Here is a 16,621-nt window from a genome sequence, read left to right on the forward strand (position 1 = left end):
TTACTTTTTATGTTTACTGCTCAATTTTGTGTAGCTAATTAGATTAGATTAGATCACTTAATTATGTCACATTGTTAGTCAACTTCACTTCAACTCAGCAGAATGAACAAAACATTTATAAACAACAAAATGTGGAAAATCTATGTATATAATGTAAGGATTTACTCATTAATAATGAGAAGAATATTCCCGAATATACTGGTTTATATTACATCTTTCCTATCGAGTTCTCGACCCAGCACATGTAACAATACTTCATCTTATGAATATATTCATTCTTTCAACCTCACCTGCCAGCCTCTGGCTTCTCCTTCATGTCCTCTTCAAGATTTTCCTCCTCTATCGCCTTTTGCATCTCACCTGACAAAAAACTTGACGCTTCCTATGAACACAGTGTGGCAGTTTTGATGACATGGTCAAAGAGAAAAAAAATGTTTAGGCGCTACAGAAATACATTTGATTCATCAGCACTACAAATCGGACACTTTTGGCAAGATTATTGAGAGCTTTGTCGAGATTAATCTTGCAGTGGATGCTGCTTAGTTGGCAAAACTGTTAGGAGCAGCCTGCTATTGGTTTTCCCACTCTCGTTTGTCCCTCCTGCCTTGCCGTTGTGTTCGCGCAGCTGCACGTGATTCATAGTTAGTCCCTGATTTGTGTATTTAAACCCCACTGACTTTAGTGTCATGGTCGGATCGTCTGCGTAGATTCCCTTACCATGCAGCCACGCTACCTTGCTCCTCGATTCCACTTCTTTTCCCTAGTCCGGTTTGGTTTCACGTTTTGTTTCACAAGTCCTTGTTCTTTTGTAAGGTCCCTCCTAAGTTATTAAAGTTTTGGTTTTGAGCACAATTTGCCTCGTGCTCACCTGCTTCCCTGCGACTGGGTCCTAACCCCTCCTACCTCGCCACGACGTCTCCCGTGGACGTAACAAAAACAAACGTCCAACGTGATATCATGTTCAACAATTTAGCCTGCAGGCAGCAGCATGTTACAGAGAAGAATCGGGAACTTTTCTCTCCTGGGTACCAAATTAGGAGACTGAAGCAGGAGTACAAATTCTGGCAGATTACAGCCTGGTTGAGTGATGTGGGGGGCAAATCACACAGAAACAGCAGAGCCAATCGATAAGCATGCGGGTGGTCTTAGCAGGCTTCAATTTTAAGTGACCATTTTTGGCTTGGTCCTAGTGCCTAACAAAGGCACTACGTGTCGTACGGTGTTTGTAAGGTTTTTTGGGGTTTGTAAGGGGAATCATAATCATTTATAAGGGCAGTTATCGGCAGAGGTTGACAGGTATGTATTTTCAAATGTTATTCCTTGAGAGCCATACTCAGAATTTAAAAATAAATGACCATGTGTGCATTTTTTTTTGTCATTTTGTCACTTTTAATGAACAAAAGTCTCTGAATTCTTTTGACAACATTGCTACACTGTTGCTAATCAATGAGTATGAGTGAGAGTATGCATGCAGAAAGGTCAAAATTAAAAAAAAAATGATTTAGGGGGCTAGAGGTCATGTCAATGCCACAGTGCCGACGTGATGCTCGTATTTGCGCGATCAGGACTCAGTACTTTCACCAGGGGTTTCCATATTTGACCTTGGAGAGCCATATGCACCCATCAAAAGAGCAGTAGGTTCCCTACCCCTGGCCTAATGCATGTCTTTTTGATATATAACATTGTTTTTTTTGGACGGTGAAAACTGAAAAGGACAAAAACAGGTGCAGGGTACGTGTCCCTAAACTTACCTCCATGCTTAAACTGTTTGTGTTGGATGGGTTGGAACAAAAATCTGCGCCCACAGCGGCCCTCGAGGACCAGTTTGGAGACCGCTGCGCTAATGTATCGCGGACCTGCTCCCCGCCTCAAACCAAGTCAAAATACATTTCCCATCAAAGGATTATCAATTCATTTCTTTTACCTGTGATTCAAGGAGCACATTTCTACCAAGACAAGCTACCGTGTTTAAAAAAAATGGAGAAGAAGATGCAGCTCAACTTTCTTCTATTCACTACTCATTCACAATTCCTAATGTTGAAATTTGACTGGTGACATTGAGATGCTGAATACCCAAGACGGATAGGTTGCAGCCAGGGGGATTTTTTCTTGGAAGCCTTACATCTTTTTGGTCTTTTGTTTGGTGTGTGTTCACTGCCATGTGCTGTTAATTAGCCGCCAATCAAAAACAGCTAAATTAGCCACGGGATAATTGCTTTGGAAAATTGACTGATAGCTCCATTGCTTCAAATCATTGAGTGACGGGTACACCACATCTTAAATGTCACCCACGCGGGTGATTTTGACAGGATTTTCATCCGTGTGAATGTTTGGCAAAGTGGAGCCTGCAACTTCTAAAATGTGAGACAAAACAGTATACCAAGATTTGCTTTATCAAAGTTGTATTACATTACAATATAGGTGTTTCCAATTGCTCAGGGTATTGTATATCCCCCATTATAAGACTAATAAGCTATTCATTCATTCATTTTCTGAACCACTTTATCCTCACTAGGGTTGCAGGGGGGGAGGGGTGCTGGAGCCTAACCAATAAATTAGACATGTTAAATATATTTAATAAAATAGTGGAACAATAGTAATAAAGATGATGCCACATAATGTGGATTTCAATCAAGGACTGAAACTCCAAAATGAGTGAGACCTGAAATCGAATAATTGCTCAACCTATTTTTTGTACTGGGTGGCCTTTGTTGAGTTTGCATGTTCTCCCTGGGCCTGCATGGGTTTTCTCCGGGTACTCCGGTTGACTCCCACAATCCAAAGCCATGCATGGTAGGCTGATTGGACACTCTAAATTGCCCTTAGGTATGAGTGTGAGCGTGAATGGTTGTTTGTCTCCTTGTGCCCTGCGATTGGCTGGCCACCGATTCAGGGTGTCCTCCGCCTCTGACCCCAAGTCAGCTTGGATAGGCTGCGGCACCCCCCGCGACCCTAGTGAGGATGAAGCGGTTCAGAAAATAAGATGAGATGAGAAATTTTGTACTCAACTTAAAGAATGCAAGAGCGCCTTTAGCTCACTCTAGTCTTCAGTTGCTCAAATAACGGAAAACTCTGCAAAAAAAGTCATCATAATATGAATAGGAATAAGCTTATCTTTTTTTAGCAACGCATGAAAGAATGTTTGACGATGAGCCTTGAAACTGTAACTCTCCTAAATTTCACTGTATCAATAGACACTAATTTGGTATTTTAAAAAGAAGCATTCATTTTAGCCTCTGCACGTAGCCTCACGCGACTGTGTCGCGATCAAGTAAACGGGAACTCTTGTGTTGGGTGTGTGAGTCCAAGATTAAAAAAGCCACAACTAAAGCAATTGCTTTAAATCCTTTCTCAGCTTCAGTCTGATTTAAACTGACGGGCACAAACTAGCGTGTGCAAGGCAAGGTTCAGAAAGGAAATATCTTTAGAGAAATAAAATCCAGAAGCAGCCTGATACAATAATTTTCTATCAATTCATTTATTGCCATTGATGTGTATAGTCATCCAATCCATTTGAACTGAGAGCCCAGGCAATGATTAATCACCTTGTGAATGAACTCCTCCAATTGCCATCAAGCTGTCCAAGTCCTGCGATAACAAAGCACACCCAAACCATGATGCTTTACCACCGTGCTTTACAATTGACATGGCCTGATTTCCTCAGTGATGTGCAATTTTTCCTCCACAGATTTAATGACTAAACTATAAATTCAAAACGGACTTTAAGGTCCCGTCGCTTTGAGTGTGACCGCGAGAAACCTTTCCGAGGCACTGCTGCATATACTTGGATCTTAACTTGAGGGTTAAAATCAATGTGTCCAGGTGTGTTTGCAAATCTGCCGTTTTAACGATCCGGATGATTCCACTTAACGACACACGGGTGAGTGAAAAGATTTCCCGTCGGCCTTAAAGCGGTTTAACTCAAAAACACAATCTGTTAGCAACGAGATGGCATCGGCGTCCGCTTGGTGCCTCTCGCTGAACAAAAGGACGTTGTCTCCTTCCTCCTCAGTTTTTCCGAAATTTGCATTTGTGAGCCACTTGAGGTGTTGCTTGGCTTTTCTGGCAACAAAGTTTTCACAAAAGAACACGTTTTGTGTGAATCTCAAACTTTCGGCGTTTTGAAAGAGATGGGGAAGGTTTGAAAAAATTGGCTAAACTTGAATAAAAGGATCAGGAAATGGACAAAAAGAACAGGGTTTTGATATGAATGCTTTAGAAGTAAAATGCAGTTGAACTGGAAGGGCTGGTAGAAATGACAACTGCCAACCCTTCTACTTCAAATGAATTGGATATCTGTCACAAGCCAGGTCAGCCGTTGAGTTAAGATATACTATATCTGTCAAGTTATCTCTCCTTTTCTTCAAATTTTGCCCCAAACTTGAAAAGGGGCCCCGATCTTATCAACGCAGGAACAACTCAAATCCTTCCAGTTTACACTTTTATTGAAGTTAATGGTGATAGGAAGTGGTTAGGTTGAAAACCTTAAAGAAAGGGGAAAGGAGGGAGCATGTGACGTCATTCAAGTTTCACGTTACTATGGTGATCAAAGTGTTGCTCTTGAGTTTACCACTAGCTCTTGAATTTACTACAGAAAAGCAGGAGAGTGTTGAAATGATAGAGTGGAAGTGCATGGGTACATTAACTGATCGAGTAAATCAAACACAAATATTCACTTTACAGAGATAGGTCATATGAGTAATCCAAGTTAAGGGAAAATACAAAGAATGCAACTTAAGGTTGCGAGAAGCAAATTAAGCATCAATCAGCTGGCATTTAGGTGGTAATTATTTTATCCTACCAGTTGCGTGTGATCGGGTCTGAAGGGTATTCCTTGGTATTCCTTGCTCCTTTCTCGCCTGTCTACTTTCAAGGCTTGAATCTGAATGGTTACATCCTGGCTCATGCCCTATGATCTTAGGCAGGAAATGAGGCGAGGTGACTTTTGTTTGGGTTTTCTTTTCTGCCCTCTGTTGGCCTGGAGGAGGGGCAGACATATCTTCTCCAAAGTTGACTTGACACCTCCCACTTGGCATCTCGGTTCTTGAACCCAGAGAGGTCACACAGTTCCTGGTTGCTCCCGTTCGTTTCTTTGTTGGTCTATTTCTGTTCTTCCACAGGTATCAGGACAATGATGCGTCGTACATCTCTATGCAGAATTGTTGAAGGGATTTTTGTGGGGGGTTTCTTCGCGTGATCAGATTTGGTAGTAGAGACGGGGTAGCTCGGGAAGGTCTTGACGTGTACATCTCTGACGATGCCTCTTGTGTCGGGGACGACACTATCGACTCGTCCAAGCTTGTACTGGCCCCTTAGAGCATTTTGGTCGGCCAGCCAGACGATATCTCCCGTGGCTACATTTCTGTTCGTTGTGTGCCACTTACTTCGGATGAACAAGTTGGGTCCCGCCAGCTGGCTCCACTTCTTCCAGAATCGGTCGACTTCGGTCTGGATGGCTCTTAGTCTCTTATAGGGGTATCCTTGAAAGTCGAAGCTTCCTACATCTCCCTCAGGTCCTGTCCTTCCCAGCAGAAGGGTGTTTGGGCTGATGTAGTCTATGCATTCCTCACGACTTTGCGTCCTGGCGTCAATGGGTCTTTCGTTGGCCAGATTGGCAGCCATGTAGAGGAAGGTTTGGAACTCACTCCACGTGAAGCATCTGTCTCCTGCCAGGTTGTGCAGGGCACGTTTTACAGCGCGTACTGCGGCCTCGGCCGCTCCATTTCGGTGTGGGGAGTCCGCAGGGTGAAGTTTCCAGTTCCATTCCGTTCCATGCGTGGAGGCTTCATCCTCGACTCTGGATGCTTCCAGCTTCCTCCGGAAGGCATGCAGTTCTTTGAGGGCTGGCCTGGCGCCCACAAAGTTTTTTCCTGGGTCTGACCATATCTTTCTCGGGTGTCCCCGTAATGCTGCAAATCTCTTGTAGGCCAACAGAAAGCCTTCAGATGACAGGTCATTTACTACGTCTGTGTGTAGGGCTCGGGATGCCATGCAGCAGAAAACTAGTCCCCATACTTTGAGTCCTGATCTTTTCTTCACCTCATCCTTCACTTCGTAAGGGCCGAACAGGTCCACAGTTGCGTATTGAAATGGTCTGGCTGGTGTCGTTCGCTCGGATGGGAGGTCGCTCATGATTTGTTGGCATCTTTTGGCTCTGTTTTTTCTGCAGGTTACACAATTATTTACGACCTTCTGAGCCAATCTTCGGCCTCTTATAACCCACGCTTTCTTCCTCATGCGCAGGAGTGTACCTGCTGTTTCTTCATGGTTTGCATTGTGGGCTTCTTGTGCCAGAAGAGAAGATATCCATGCATCATGGGGTAGAATTGGTACGGCTGTTTTGTCGTTGTCGAAGATTTGGAATCTTCCTCCGCAGACCAAGAGTTCGGTCTCCGCCTCTTTGTATACCGCCAACCTGTTGAGGGTGGTGTCTTGGAAGGACGCGCCCTCTTGGGCTGCCTGGAAGAGGTCTCTCTTTGAATCTTCGTACTCACTTAGTGTAAGTACAGCTTGCTTGGCTCTGGACTTTATCTGGTCTGATGAAAGTCTCAGGCTCTTTGGTTTACTTGAAGTTGGGTCTTGTTCCAATACACTTTTCCATTTTGTTGCAGCTCTCCATACCCAGGCTATGACCCTGATCAATTTGGTGAGGCTGCTGAATCTCCTTACATCGATCAGTCCTTTCACAGCAGATCCGGCTGGAGGTCTTCGGGCTCGGGGATCATCTCCGTTTGCAGCCCCTCGTGGGATACTCCGATCTCCCCCATTCGTGGCATGGGTCGGATTTCTTGTTCCGGCAGACGGTGCATCGCTCGTCCTTCCTCTCGTCTGTGACCTGGTCTGTACGGCAGTGAAGGACTTCCTTTGGAGTTTGTTGATTCCTTCCCTCGCATGGGCAGCGACTTCTTTGGCCGACTTCTTTGGCCACTCCTCTATGGGCAGCCTTAGGAATTCGGGTCCGTCTTGCCACGCGGAGCCCTCTCTGAGGTCCTCCGGGGCAACTCCTCTTGTTAGCATGTCCGCTACATTGAGGTCTCCCTGGATCCACCACCAGTCGTTAACGGACGTGGTCTTCTGAATTTCTCCAACTCTGTTCGCGAAGAAGGTTTGATATCCGTAACTGTCTCTTTGGATTGCTCCTAACACAGTTTGACTGTCCACTAGGTGGATCCATCTCTCAATCTCCATTCGACTGTGCTTTTCGATGTATCTCCTGAGACGAGCTGCATAGACAGCGCCACATATCTCAGCTTTCACTGGTTCTCCCTTCTGGTCAAGTGGTGATAGTTTCGCCTTGGACTCGACGAGTCTGACTTCGATGCCCGTCGCTGTCTCCCATCTGAGGTACACCACGGCCCCGTAACTCTGGTCACTTCCGTCAGAGAATGTCACTCCCCACGGTTTTCGGGTCCAGTTCCGTGGCGTGAGGCTCCTGTGGAAGGTAACTTGGCTGAGACGGACGTATTCTTCAAATAACTGGATTGCTTCTTCCCTTAACTTTTCAGATAGGGGTTTGTCCCACGTGTCTTGGGTTCTGCTGGTTACAGCTTCTTGGAAAGCTTTCCTGACGAGAATGGCACCCTTCTGTTTGGTGGGGGTGACAAGGCCTATCGGATCATAGAGGCCGGCTACCTGACTTAGTAATTGTCTCCTAGTCAGTGGTTTGGGAGTGTTTTCTCTCACCTCCTCTCCCAGGAGGTTCTGACCCACTCTCATTTTCTTTCTTCTCTTAGAGAAGTTAACTGAGGTCATGGGGTACAGTTTGTCGCTTTCGACAATGTAGCCGACTCCAAGGGCTTTGTCGTCTTCTCCTCTTCTTTGATTTGGTAGAATGAGTATGTTGCTGGAAGATGCTCCTGCTGTGAGTATCTCCCTCCCACTTTGGCCTGACCGGAGCCAGGGTTTGAGGATGAAGCCACCTGCTTTCAGGATCTCTTCAACCCTTTTGGTGTATCCATCCAGTTTTTCCAAGTCGTTATGAGAGGTCAGCACATCGTCAACGTAAGAGTCTTCCTCCAGGATTCTGCACTCCTCTTTTAGGTGAGCAAACATGGGTAGCTTTGCAGTCTCTCTCATCGCCAGCTGTGCAATGCATCCTGCTGGACGATCGCCAATGTTGACTCGGGTGATGGCATACTCCTCAATTTCACTTTCTTCGGTGTCTCTCCAAAGAAATCTGTGTAGGTGCATTTCTGGTTCTTCCAACCACACTGAGTTGTACATCTTCTTGATGTCTCCAAGGGCTGCATGCACTCCTCTTCGGAATCTGAGTAAAACTGCTCGGATTGGGTTGAGGACGTCTGGTCCTTTCAACAGGATATCGTTCATGCTAAGTCCCTTGAACTTCTGGCTGCTGTTCCAGACCAGGCGCACTGGTGTGGTAACGGAGTGAGGGTTTGGCGCTACCAAGTGGCTAACGTACCACACCGGTCCTCTCCAATTGGTGATCATTTCTTTGCTGAGTTTCTTCGCTGCTCTTCTTTCCACCATTTCATGGACTTGGGATGCGTATGCCACTTTCCACTTGGGTTCTTTCTTGAGTTGTTTTTCTGTCCTCAGAAAGGTTGCTTCTACTCCACTTCTGTTGTAGGGTAGAGACATGGGGTCTTCGATCCATGGGTATTTCGTGTCCCAGTGAGGTTGGTCGACGTGATCATCGGTGGTGACATAGGTGAGGCCTTTTCTGATGACTTCCAGCTCTCTCTCCTCGCTCAGTGTCATCTCCTTGCCTCCTGGCTGGCAGTTTCCACATCTGCATCCTCCACACTTTGGTTCGCAGGCTGCCCCAATACTGTCCCATTTCCACCAGTTGAGGAATTCTTTGTCTGTGACAGTGCTTTTAGTTTCAGCTTTGAATTCCTTTGATTCTCTGAGTTCTTGGTATTTCACAGCCGTGGCCCTCATGGACCGTGCAAAGTGTGTTTTGGATGTTCGAGCTGCCACACTCTCTTCCTCAAAGAGGTCTGGGTGCGTCCCACCAACGGTCTTCCCCAATGGTCCGTCCCATAAGACGAGGTCGCCGATCACTTTCACCCTCTGTGGTGCGAGGCGTCCTTCCCGGTGACCGATGAGGAGCTCGACCTGCTCTGGTCTGTGCAGGTCCTCTAAGCTGGCTTCTGGGAAGAACCCTTTCAGTTCTTCAGGTTTGACGGTCCTACTTATCTTGGCTATTTCTTCCAAGCCGTAACAGGTGAGTTCATGGGCCCTTAGCGTCCCTGTGGGTGTCTTGATTCTCACTCGGAGCTGGTACTTTTTTGTTCTCTCTTTCAGAACCATCCCCCCAACACCGTGGACCAATAGAGTGACCTTCTCGCTTCTGAGGTTGAGTCTCTTGGCTGTGGGTAATGTAGTTTGTGTCAGATGCCAAGTCAATCAGTGTTCCGATCTTCTGACCTGCATTGGCTGTTACTTCGAGGAGCATAAGCATCACTGGGAGTTCCTCTCCTTCACCATGCCCCATTGCTGCAGACTTGTCGGTGCAGAGCGACCTTGCCGAAACATTGGTGAAGGCACTCTTCCATTCTTCTGCCGCTTCGGGGGACAGTCCAGACACGAATCGCTGTTGTCGTTCTGTCAATTCGAGCCTCCCCGTGTTTGGTCTTGGTATTGCGTTTCCTTTTTGACACAGGAAAAAGTGATGGTCTCTCTTGCAGCTCTGTTTCCTGCACAAGTAAGTGTCCCTGCATTCGCTTTCATCCTTGTGACACCCTAGGCACTTTTTGCAGGCTCCCAACCTTTCAACTGCACTCAACTTGTCTCTCGGTTTCAGGTTTTTGAACGCCTTGCAGAAGAACAGCTTCTCTCCGTGCCCCTCTTCCCCGCAGACGACACATCCCCCTTTGCTCGTGGACTTGGTTGAGGCGTACCTTCTGGGTTCGCTTGGCCTCGGTTCTACTGATCTTCTTTCGGGCTTCAGAGGTGCATTAAGCTGCTCGGCCTGCTCCAAGACCCCCTCTTGGCCCTTCAGGTACCTTAGGAGGCTGTCAAAGTGGTTCTCTGGGTTGACTCCATTAGCTTCGTTGGCCTTGAAGTCTAACCAGTTCATCTTTATTCTTTCTGGTAATTTCCTCTCTATTGATCTGATTACAAGCAGATTTTTGATGGCTCCAGCGTGGTCGAGTTCTATTAGATCGTTGAGGGCCTTTTCGATTGCCTGGATCATGTCAATCACTTTCCGGGGTTGGTCTGATGTCAGGATCGGGAATCTTTCCAGGCCTTCAAGAATTTCCACGGCTATTGTTGCTTTGTTTCCAAATCGGTTTTCCAGTACCCTGAACATGTCTTCGGCGGTCGGACAGGTGGACAGGCTTAGGTCTCTGCAGATCCTCCCATCCACACTTTCAAGGAGTTGGAGCCTTCGGGCTTCCTTCGAGCCAGTTGGCTCGCCTTGTTTCTGAAGGCTTTCCCAGGTCCTCTTCCACGGGTAGAAATCTCTTCTGGAGCCATCGAATTTGGGCAGACTGGTGGCCTTAATTTTGAGACCGGGTGCCTGTTCTGCAGGCTTTGTTCGGAGGGTTCCTTCTTGTCCTTTTCCCTCCTCCTTGGACATTTGTAGGTGTTCTGCCTCCCTTGTATTGATGGCGACCCTCTTTTCTCTTAGGTCTTGTAGTCTTTTCTCCCAGGTGGGTCTTTCTTCTTTTGGGATCCATTCTTCCCATTCCTCGAACGCTGTCATGAGCTCAAGTAAGCTTCTTTTAGCATGGGTTACTTGCCGTTCATAGGCATCATTACACGCCGTCACTGGGGTCCTCAGGGCGTGTCCGCAGAATATCTCTGCTTCCGTCATTGCAGACGTGAGCTTAGTCCTGCCGCATCTCTCCCAGAGACTTAATTGTACTATCTCCCTTACTTCTGTCAGCTTGGTATCACAGTCTTCTTGGGTCTTCTTTATTTTCTCCAATATTCCTCCGATATTTTCCTCAGAACCTCCCCGTTCGGCAAGGAGGCCGAGTTCGTAATCGCTATTGGTGTTATCTACCTCTCGTGCTTGTGCATAGAACCTATTGTATTCCCTCAGCAACTTTGATTTCTCCAGTTTTCTTGCCTCTTTCCTTAGGTACCTGGCTTGATTGAAGAAGGCTCTTTCTGCTTTGGCCCTTTCGAGCCTTAGCTGCTCAATTGTTTTCCCAGTGGCTTCTTCCGCCATGGCTTGAGGCCCTTCCGACGACTGCGTTGGCTTTGACTCAAGGCCTTTAATCCTTTGTCTATGATGCCACGCTGGTTTTCAACTGTCAAGTTATCTCTCCTTTTCTTCAAATTTTGCCCCAAACTTGAAAAGGGGCCCCGATCTTATCAACGCAGGAACAACTCAAATCCTTCCAGTTTACACTTTTATTGAAGTTAATGGTGATAGGAAGTGGTTAGGTTGAAAACCTTAAAGAAAGGGGAAAGGAGGGAGCATGTGACGTCATTCAAGTTTCACGTTACTATGGTGATCAAAGTGTTGCTCTTGAGTTTACCACTAGCTCTTGAATTTACTACAGAAAAGCAGGAGAGTGTTGAAATGATAGAGTGGAAGTGCATGGGTACATTAACTGATCGAGTAAATCAAACACAAATATTCACTTTACAGAGATAGGTCATATGAGTAATCCAAGTTAAGGGAAAATACAAAGAATGCAACTTAAGGTTGCGAGAAGCAAATTAAGCATCAATCAGCTGGCATTTAGGTGGTAATTATTTTATCCTACCAGTTGCGTGTGATCGGGTCTGAAGGGTATTCCTTGGTATTCCTTGCTCCTTTCTCGCCTGTCTACTTTCAAGGCTTGAATCTGAATGGTTACATCCTGGCTCATGCCCTATGATCTTAGGCAGGAAATGAGGCGAGGTGACTTTTGTTTGGGTTTTCTTTTCTGCCCTCTGTTGGCCTGGAGGAGGGGCAGACATATCTTCTCCAAAGTTGACTTGACAATATCCTAACTGCCAAAGCAGCCAGAGATCGCAAACTCCACCCACATGGCCGACAGTGGCAAAAACAAATGTATTCTGTTGCAGATTTCTCTCACAAAGCTGTTTTCCAGACAGACTTTTCCAGAAAAAAATGGACATCATTAAGAAAGGGCGGTCAACTCCGAAGCTAGCAAGCCGGTAACAGCCGGGAAAATGGTGTGTGCGGCACTTTCAGTGTGCTAACTTAGCTCCACAAGCAAATAGTATATTGTTGGATACCTTTTGCAAGTGTAATCAGTTGATTGCAGCCAGGTGATACTTATTTTAGAAGACACCTGATTGGTTAAAATGTCGGCACTGGATCGGTTGGAACAAAAACCAGGACCCACTGCGGCCCTCGGCGGAATCGGTTTGAGACACCTGAGATATAGTATAGTCGGTGCGGTGTTGTGTATGTATGCATATAAAAAGCGATCACATGCTATGTCAGGAGCAGCTTGTTTGTCCCTCCTGGCTTGCCGTTAGGCTAGAGCAGCTGCGAGTGATTCCTGCGTGACACTGCATACATCGCTGCAAAGGTACTGTTCCCCATGCTCCGATTTTGTTTCGTTCTGGGATGTACTTGTCCTTGTTATTTTGTAAAGCTTTTTGAGTCATTAAAGTTACTGTCATGAGCACAGTTCGTCTCGTCCGCTCCTGCTTCCCCGCTACTGGGTCCAAATCCCTCCGATCGCACCACGACGTCTCGGCGCGATCGTAACACGCTACCTGAATTGGGGAGGACACGTCAACCTGTGGGAAAAAAAAAACACACACAAAAGTTGGTAACACAGCGGTTAGGGTCATAAAATGGACCTCCACAATTTTTATGAGATTCACTGAAATAATGATAGAATAATGCCATATGTCCAGTTTCCCATCTTAAAACCCCAAGTTTAATTTCTGTTGGGAAGACTATTTTAAACTTTGATGTGATGTATATTCATTTCTATTCAATTTTAATAATCTATCTTGCGTATAAGTTTTATTGCTCCAGTTATTGTCATTACATGTTTTTCAATCAGACGGCGATACCTTCTGATTGCTTCCAAACTTTAAAACCCTGCTTGATAGCTTTTTTTATTAGCCTATGTGTTGGTGTTTGCCAGTAAAAAGCACATAAATAACATTTACGTTAAGCTGCAAATTTCAATGCAGCCATCAATATTTACAATCTCTGCCTAGGATGATAACACGTTTGCCAGCGTGGAACAGATATATGCCTCCCGGACAGGCGTAATAGAGGCGTTATATGTGGCTCATTCCTTCCGCGATGTGATTGCAGGGCAACATGTTGCGGCACTCTGATGCGGGAATCCCTCAAATCAACATGTTGATGAGTTGCAGGATTGGATCTCGACAAAAAGACCTGCCTCCGACAGCAAAACAGCCTCCTTGAATTCAGATTTCGCAAACAAATCCAACGGCTGTGTGAGCAAAAGCTCATAACCAAGGACAGTCTTCCAGACAGCATGCAGATTAAGTTTTGCCAGAATTTGAATTTATTGCTGTGAATGCACAGAAGATGAGGTCAAATTATGTGGGATTAAATAAAACATTCTCAGATAAAAAATGAGGGAGAATATCAACATAATGTGGAAATACATGTTGTGATAGAAGATACTTTAAAGTGCATGTAGTAAATTTTTCCTTTCCTTTAGAAAGGTCATGGTAGTGCTCTTTTTATGGTTACGTGTGATTACGGCCTCTCGCTTATTGATTTTTTGATGCTTCAGTGATCTGAGTGAGGGAAGGTTGTGTTGTTACTCAAGCTACAAACGGCACCAAAAAAAGCTGTTGTGGGCTTCAAAGAAATCGATGATGTCGCCTCTTACTGGCTGCAAGTCAAAGTTCATTTCCCTGCAAAAAAGAAAACCCAGTAATGGGACCCTTGGAGACTCAGAGACCATTTTTCCATCCGCGTCTTTAATGAAATGGACATTCATGTTGATGTTTTTCCTTAAGCCACAAATAAAGAGTGCAAGAAATACTACTACAAGGTACCTTATACATAATCGTGTGCATGGGTCAATAAAGCCCGCAACACAACACAATGTCTAATAATGGACAATTTAAAGAAAGCTGTATTGTTACATCACAATGTTTTTAACCTTTTCAGACCACGTGGAGGGGAGGGCTGAAGTTCTCAATCCCTTTGTTCTTTTTCTTCCTGTTCTTCTTTGTGAGGACAAAGACCAACCGTATGTATACATCTATGTGTATGTATGTATATGTATATTTATATATATGTATGTATATGTATATTTATATATGTATGTATATGTATATTTATATATATATATATATTTATATATATGTATATGTGTATATATGTATGTATATGTATATTTATATATGTATGTATGTATATATATATATATATATATATATATATATATATATATATTTCAGCAACAAACTTATTTATTTATGTATATATTTATTAACTTATTTATTCCCTCTCTATTTATGTCTAAAATGTATTTTCCTGTATCTGCATTCTCACCCTCTTGCTACTGTGACAATGAAATTTCCCGAATACGGGGTGAATAAAGTTATCCAATCCAATAAATGGTATGGCTTCTTCTTGTGTTATTCATGTATGGGTGAAAATTGTTTTTAACAGGGATATTCTCAGAATTTGTATGCATTGATCCCATTTTTCCCTGTCAGGGTTGAGTATTAGATTACTGAATTGCAAACTTATTGTTGCCTATAAGATGTTTTTTGTCTCTGTGAAATGGATGCACAGGGGTTCATTGTATGCGTTGCATGTCGTTGAAACCTCTCTCGTGATTCCTTCAAGACGACACTATCAAATCAAATCAAAAGCCTTTATTTTCATTATACAACAGCTGTGTATAACGAAATTAGTGGTGCTACTCCACAAAGTGCATATTTCTCAGTAAAAACATAAATAAGTAATATAAAAAGTCACGTCCGGGCAAGGTGAATTCTAAAATATTGCACAATCTAAGATATTGCCCATTCTAAAATATTGCACATACTGGAGAGCAAAGAGCCGCTGAACCCGTGCGCGCCGCCATCTTGGAATGGAATAGCAGCTAGGCTACTAGGCTTGGCTTTTAGCTTAGCATTTACGTACTGTGATCTACTGGCCATGCCTTGCTGCGCAGGTTCGGGTCCTGACCCGATAGAGTGGGGCAGCTCATGCAGACCGGTTAGGTCTGGGCTGGTGATAATTTCAGGAATAGAGTCTGGCACTTTATTCATTTTATGAAATGCTTATCCTCACCAAGAGGGTGATGGAGCCTATCCCAGCTGACGAGGCAGGGGATACCGTGAATTGGTGGCCAGTCATAGGGGCAATTTTGAGTGTTCAGGCAACATACCATGCATGTTTTGGGGGTTGTGGCAGGAAACCAGAGTACCCGAAGAAATAAAAACACCAACAGTGTGCCTGTAAGGTGGTTGGTCCTTGTCGTGGCGGCAATTCTGGAACCTGCTGGTGGACACCAGCGCTAAGGGATGCGGTTGAAATGAAGAACGAATCCTATCGAGTCTTTTTGGCCCGCGTGACTTTGAAGACACCTGAAGGGTACCAGTTGAACAAGCGGCTAAAAACCAAGTTTGGCAAGGTCATGGAGAACGTCTGCAAAGAAATTTTGGTCTAGCATGTTCTAAAAAAAAAGTCATTGATAGCCACACATGTTTGAGTCCTTCAGTAATTTGCAATGCTTCTCGTAGGATATAATGTATGTTCCCACCCAGACCATAATCTTTTTAGCTTTTGTATTTTCTGAACTTAATTACGACAGTATTTCTGTCCAACCCTATCAAATTGTCTCATCATCTTGCGTTCCTACCGTTTCCCACCCCTTGCCTACAATAATACTGTTGCAAAAGTGGGACGGTCATTACTCGTGAATAAGTCATGAACGTTAACAAGCGGCCGTGGAAATTGCAATAAAAACACCCCCCAGATTCCCCTTGCTCTTCTTCTTTTGCGAAGGAATCATTTCAAGGTTCACGCGTCTTGTTAATTTGCCGCTGTCGTGTTCTTTTGCTCGGCTGACTGCGGTAAAGCAGAAATAATCGCTGGCGTATGCAATTTACAAGCACATGGAATGAAATTAGCTCTCTCACAGGCTCCATTAAATAAAAAGAAAAAAAAATATCTCACAGTAATTCTGCAATAAGCCGATGATGACTGTCCAAAGTTTGGGGACAATTTGACTTTTTGAATCATTTTATTCTGGAAAATACTGAAGGTAGCTCAAAAATACTACCTATTCCTAAAACTTTTGCCCCACAAAATTACTACTTAAGCACTACATTTTGATGGTATAAAACCCACTTAATTCACCACTGGTAAAGGTAAGATTACTACTACATTTTTAGAACCTTCAAATTTAGTGGTTACAATTTTTGGAGTTGAACCTGCAATAAATTCATGATGAATTTCAATGTGAAGTGTTGTTATTGTTGGGGGGTGTTTGTTTTGTTGTTGTTGTTGTTGTTTTATATACTATACAGCAGCGTAAAGAGAGCAAACAATCCAGAATATGTTAAATGAGTGAAGAAAATGATGAACAAGCAGAGTTTATGTTGTAAATGATCTCAGCAGCTGCTACATGAGCTTGTAAAATGAGGAGAATGGCAAACGGCGTTTATCATCGTTTTTACTAGCCGAGTGCATTTTCTTCATTTGCTGTGTGGAATCCTTCAGCAA

General features: G+C 44.4%; 1 protein-coding gene across 2 annotated transcripts; it reads right to left on the reverse strand.

Annotated features, from left to right (window-relative positions):
• Positions 1 to 309: 309 nt before the first annotated feature.
• LOC144086179 (uncharacterized) lies at positions 310 to 9,411 on the reverse strand. Of its 2 annotated transcripts, none has more exons than XM_077616012.1 (2): positions 4,802 to 9,411; positions 310 to 382 (listed from the first exon to the last, which is right to left on the reverse strand). In XM_077616012.1, the coding sequence occupies exon 1, from the start codon at positions 9,274 to 9,276 to the stop codon at positions 5,101 to 5,103; it is 4,176 nt and encodes a 1,391-aa protein (XP_077472138.1). In that variant the 5' UTR covers positions 9,277 to 9,411; the 3' UTR covers positions 310 to 382; positions 4,802 to 5,100. The 2 variants fall into 2 exon arrangements, with proteins under 2 accessions (XP_077472138.1, XP_077472137.1); XM_077616011.1 differs by lacking the exon at positions 310 to 382 and adding an exon at positions 4,428 to 4,484.
• Positions 9,412 to 16,621: the final 7,210 nt, after the last annotated feature.

Source organism: Stigmatopora argus, chromosome 12 (genome assembly GCF_051989625.1).
Source record: "Stigmatopora argus isolate UIUO_Sarg chromosome 12, RoL_Sarg_1.0, whole genome shotgun sequence".
NCBI classification, from domain to species: Eukaryota; Metazoa; Chordata; class Actinopteri; order Syngnathiformes; family Syngnathidae; genus Stigmatopora; species Stigmatopora argus.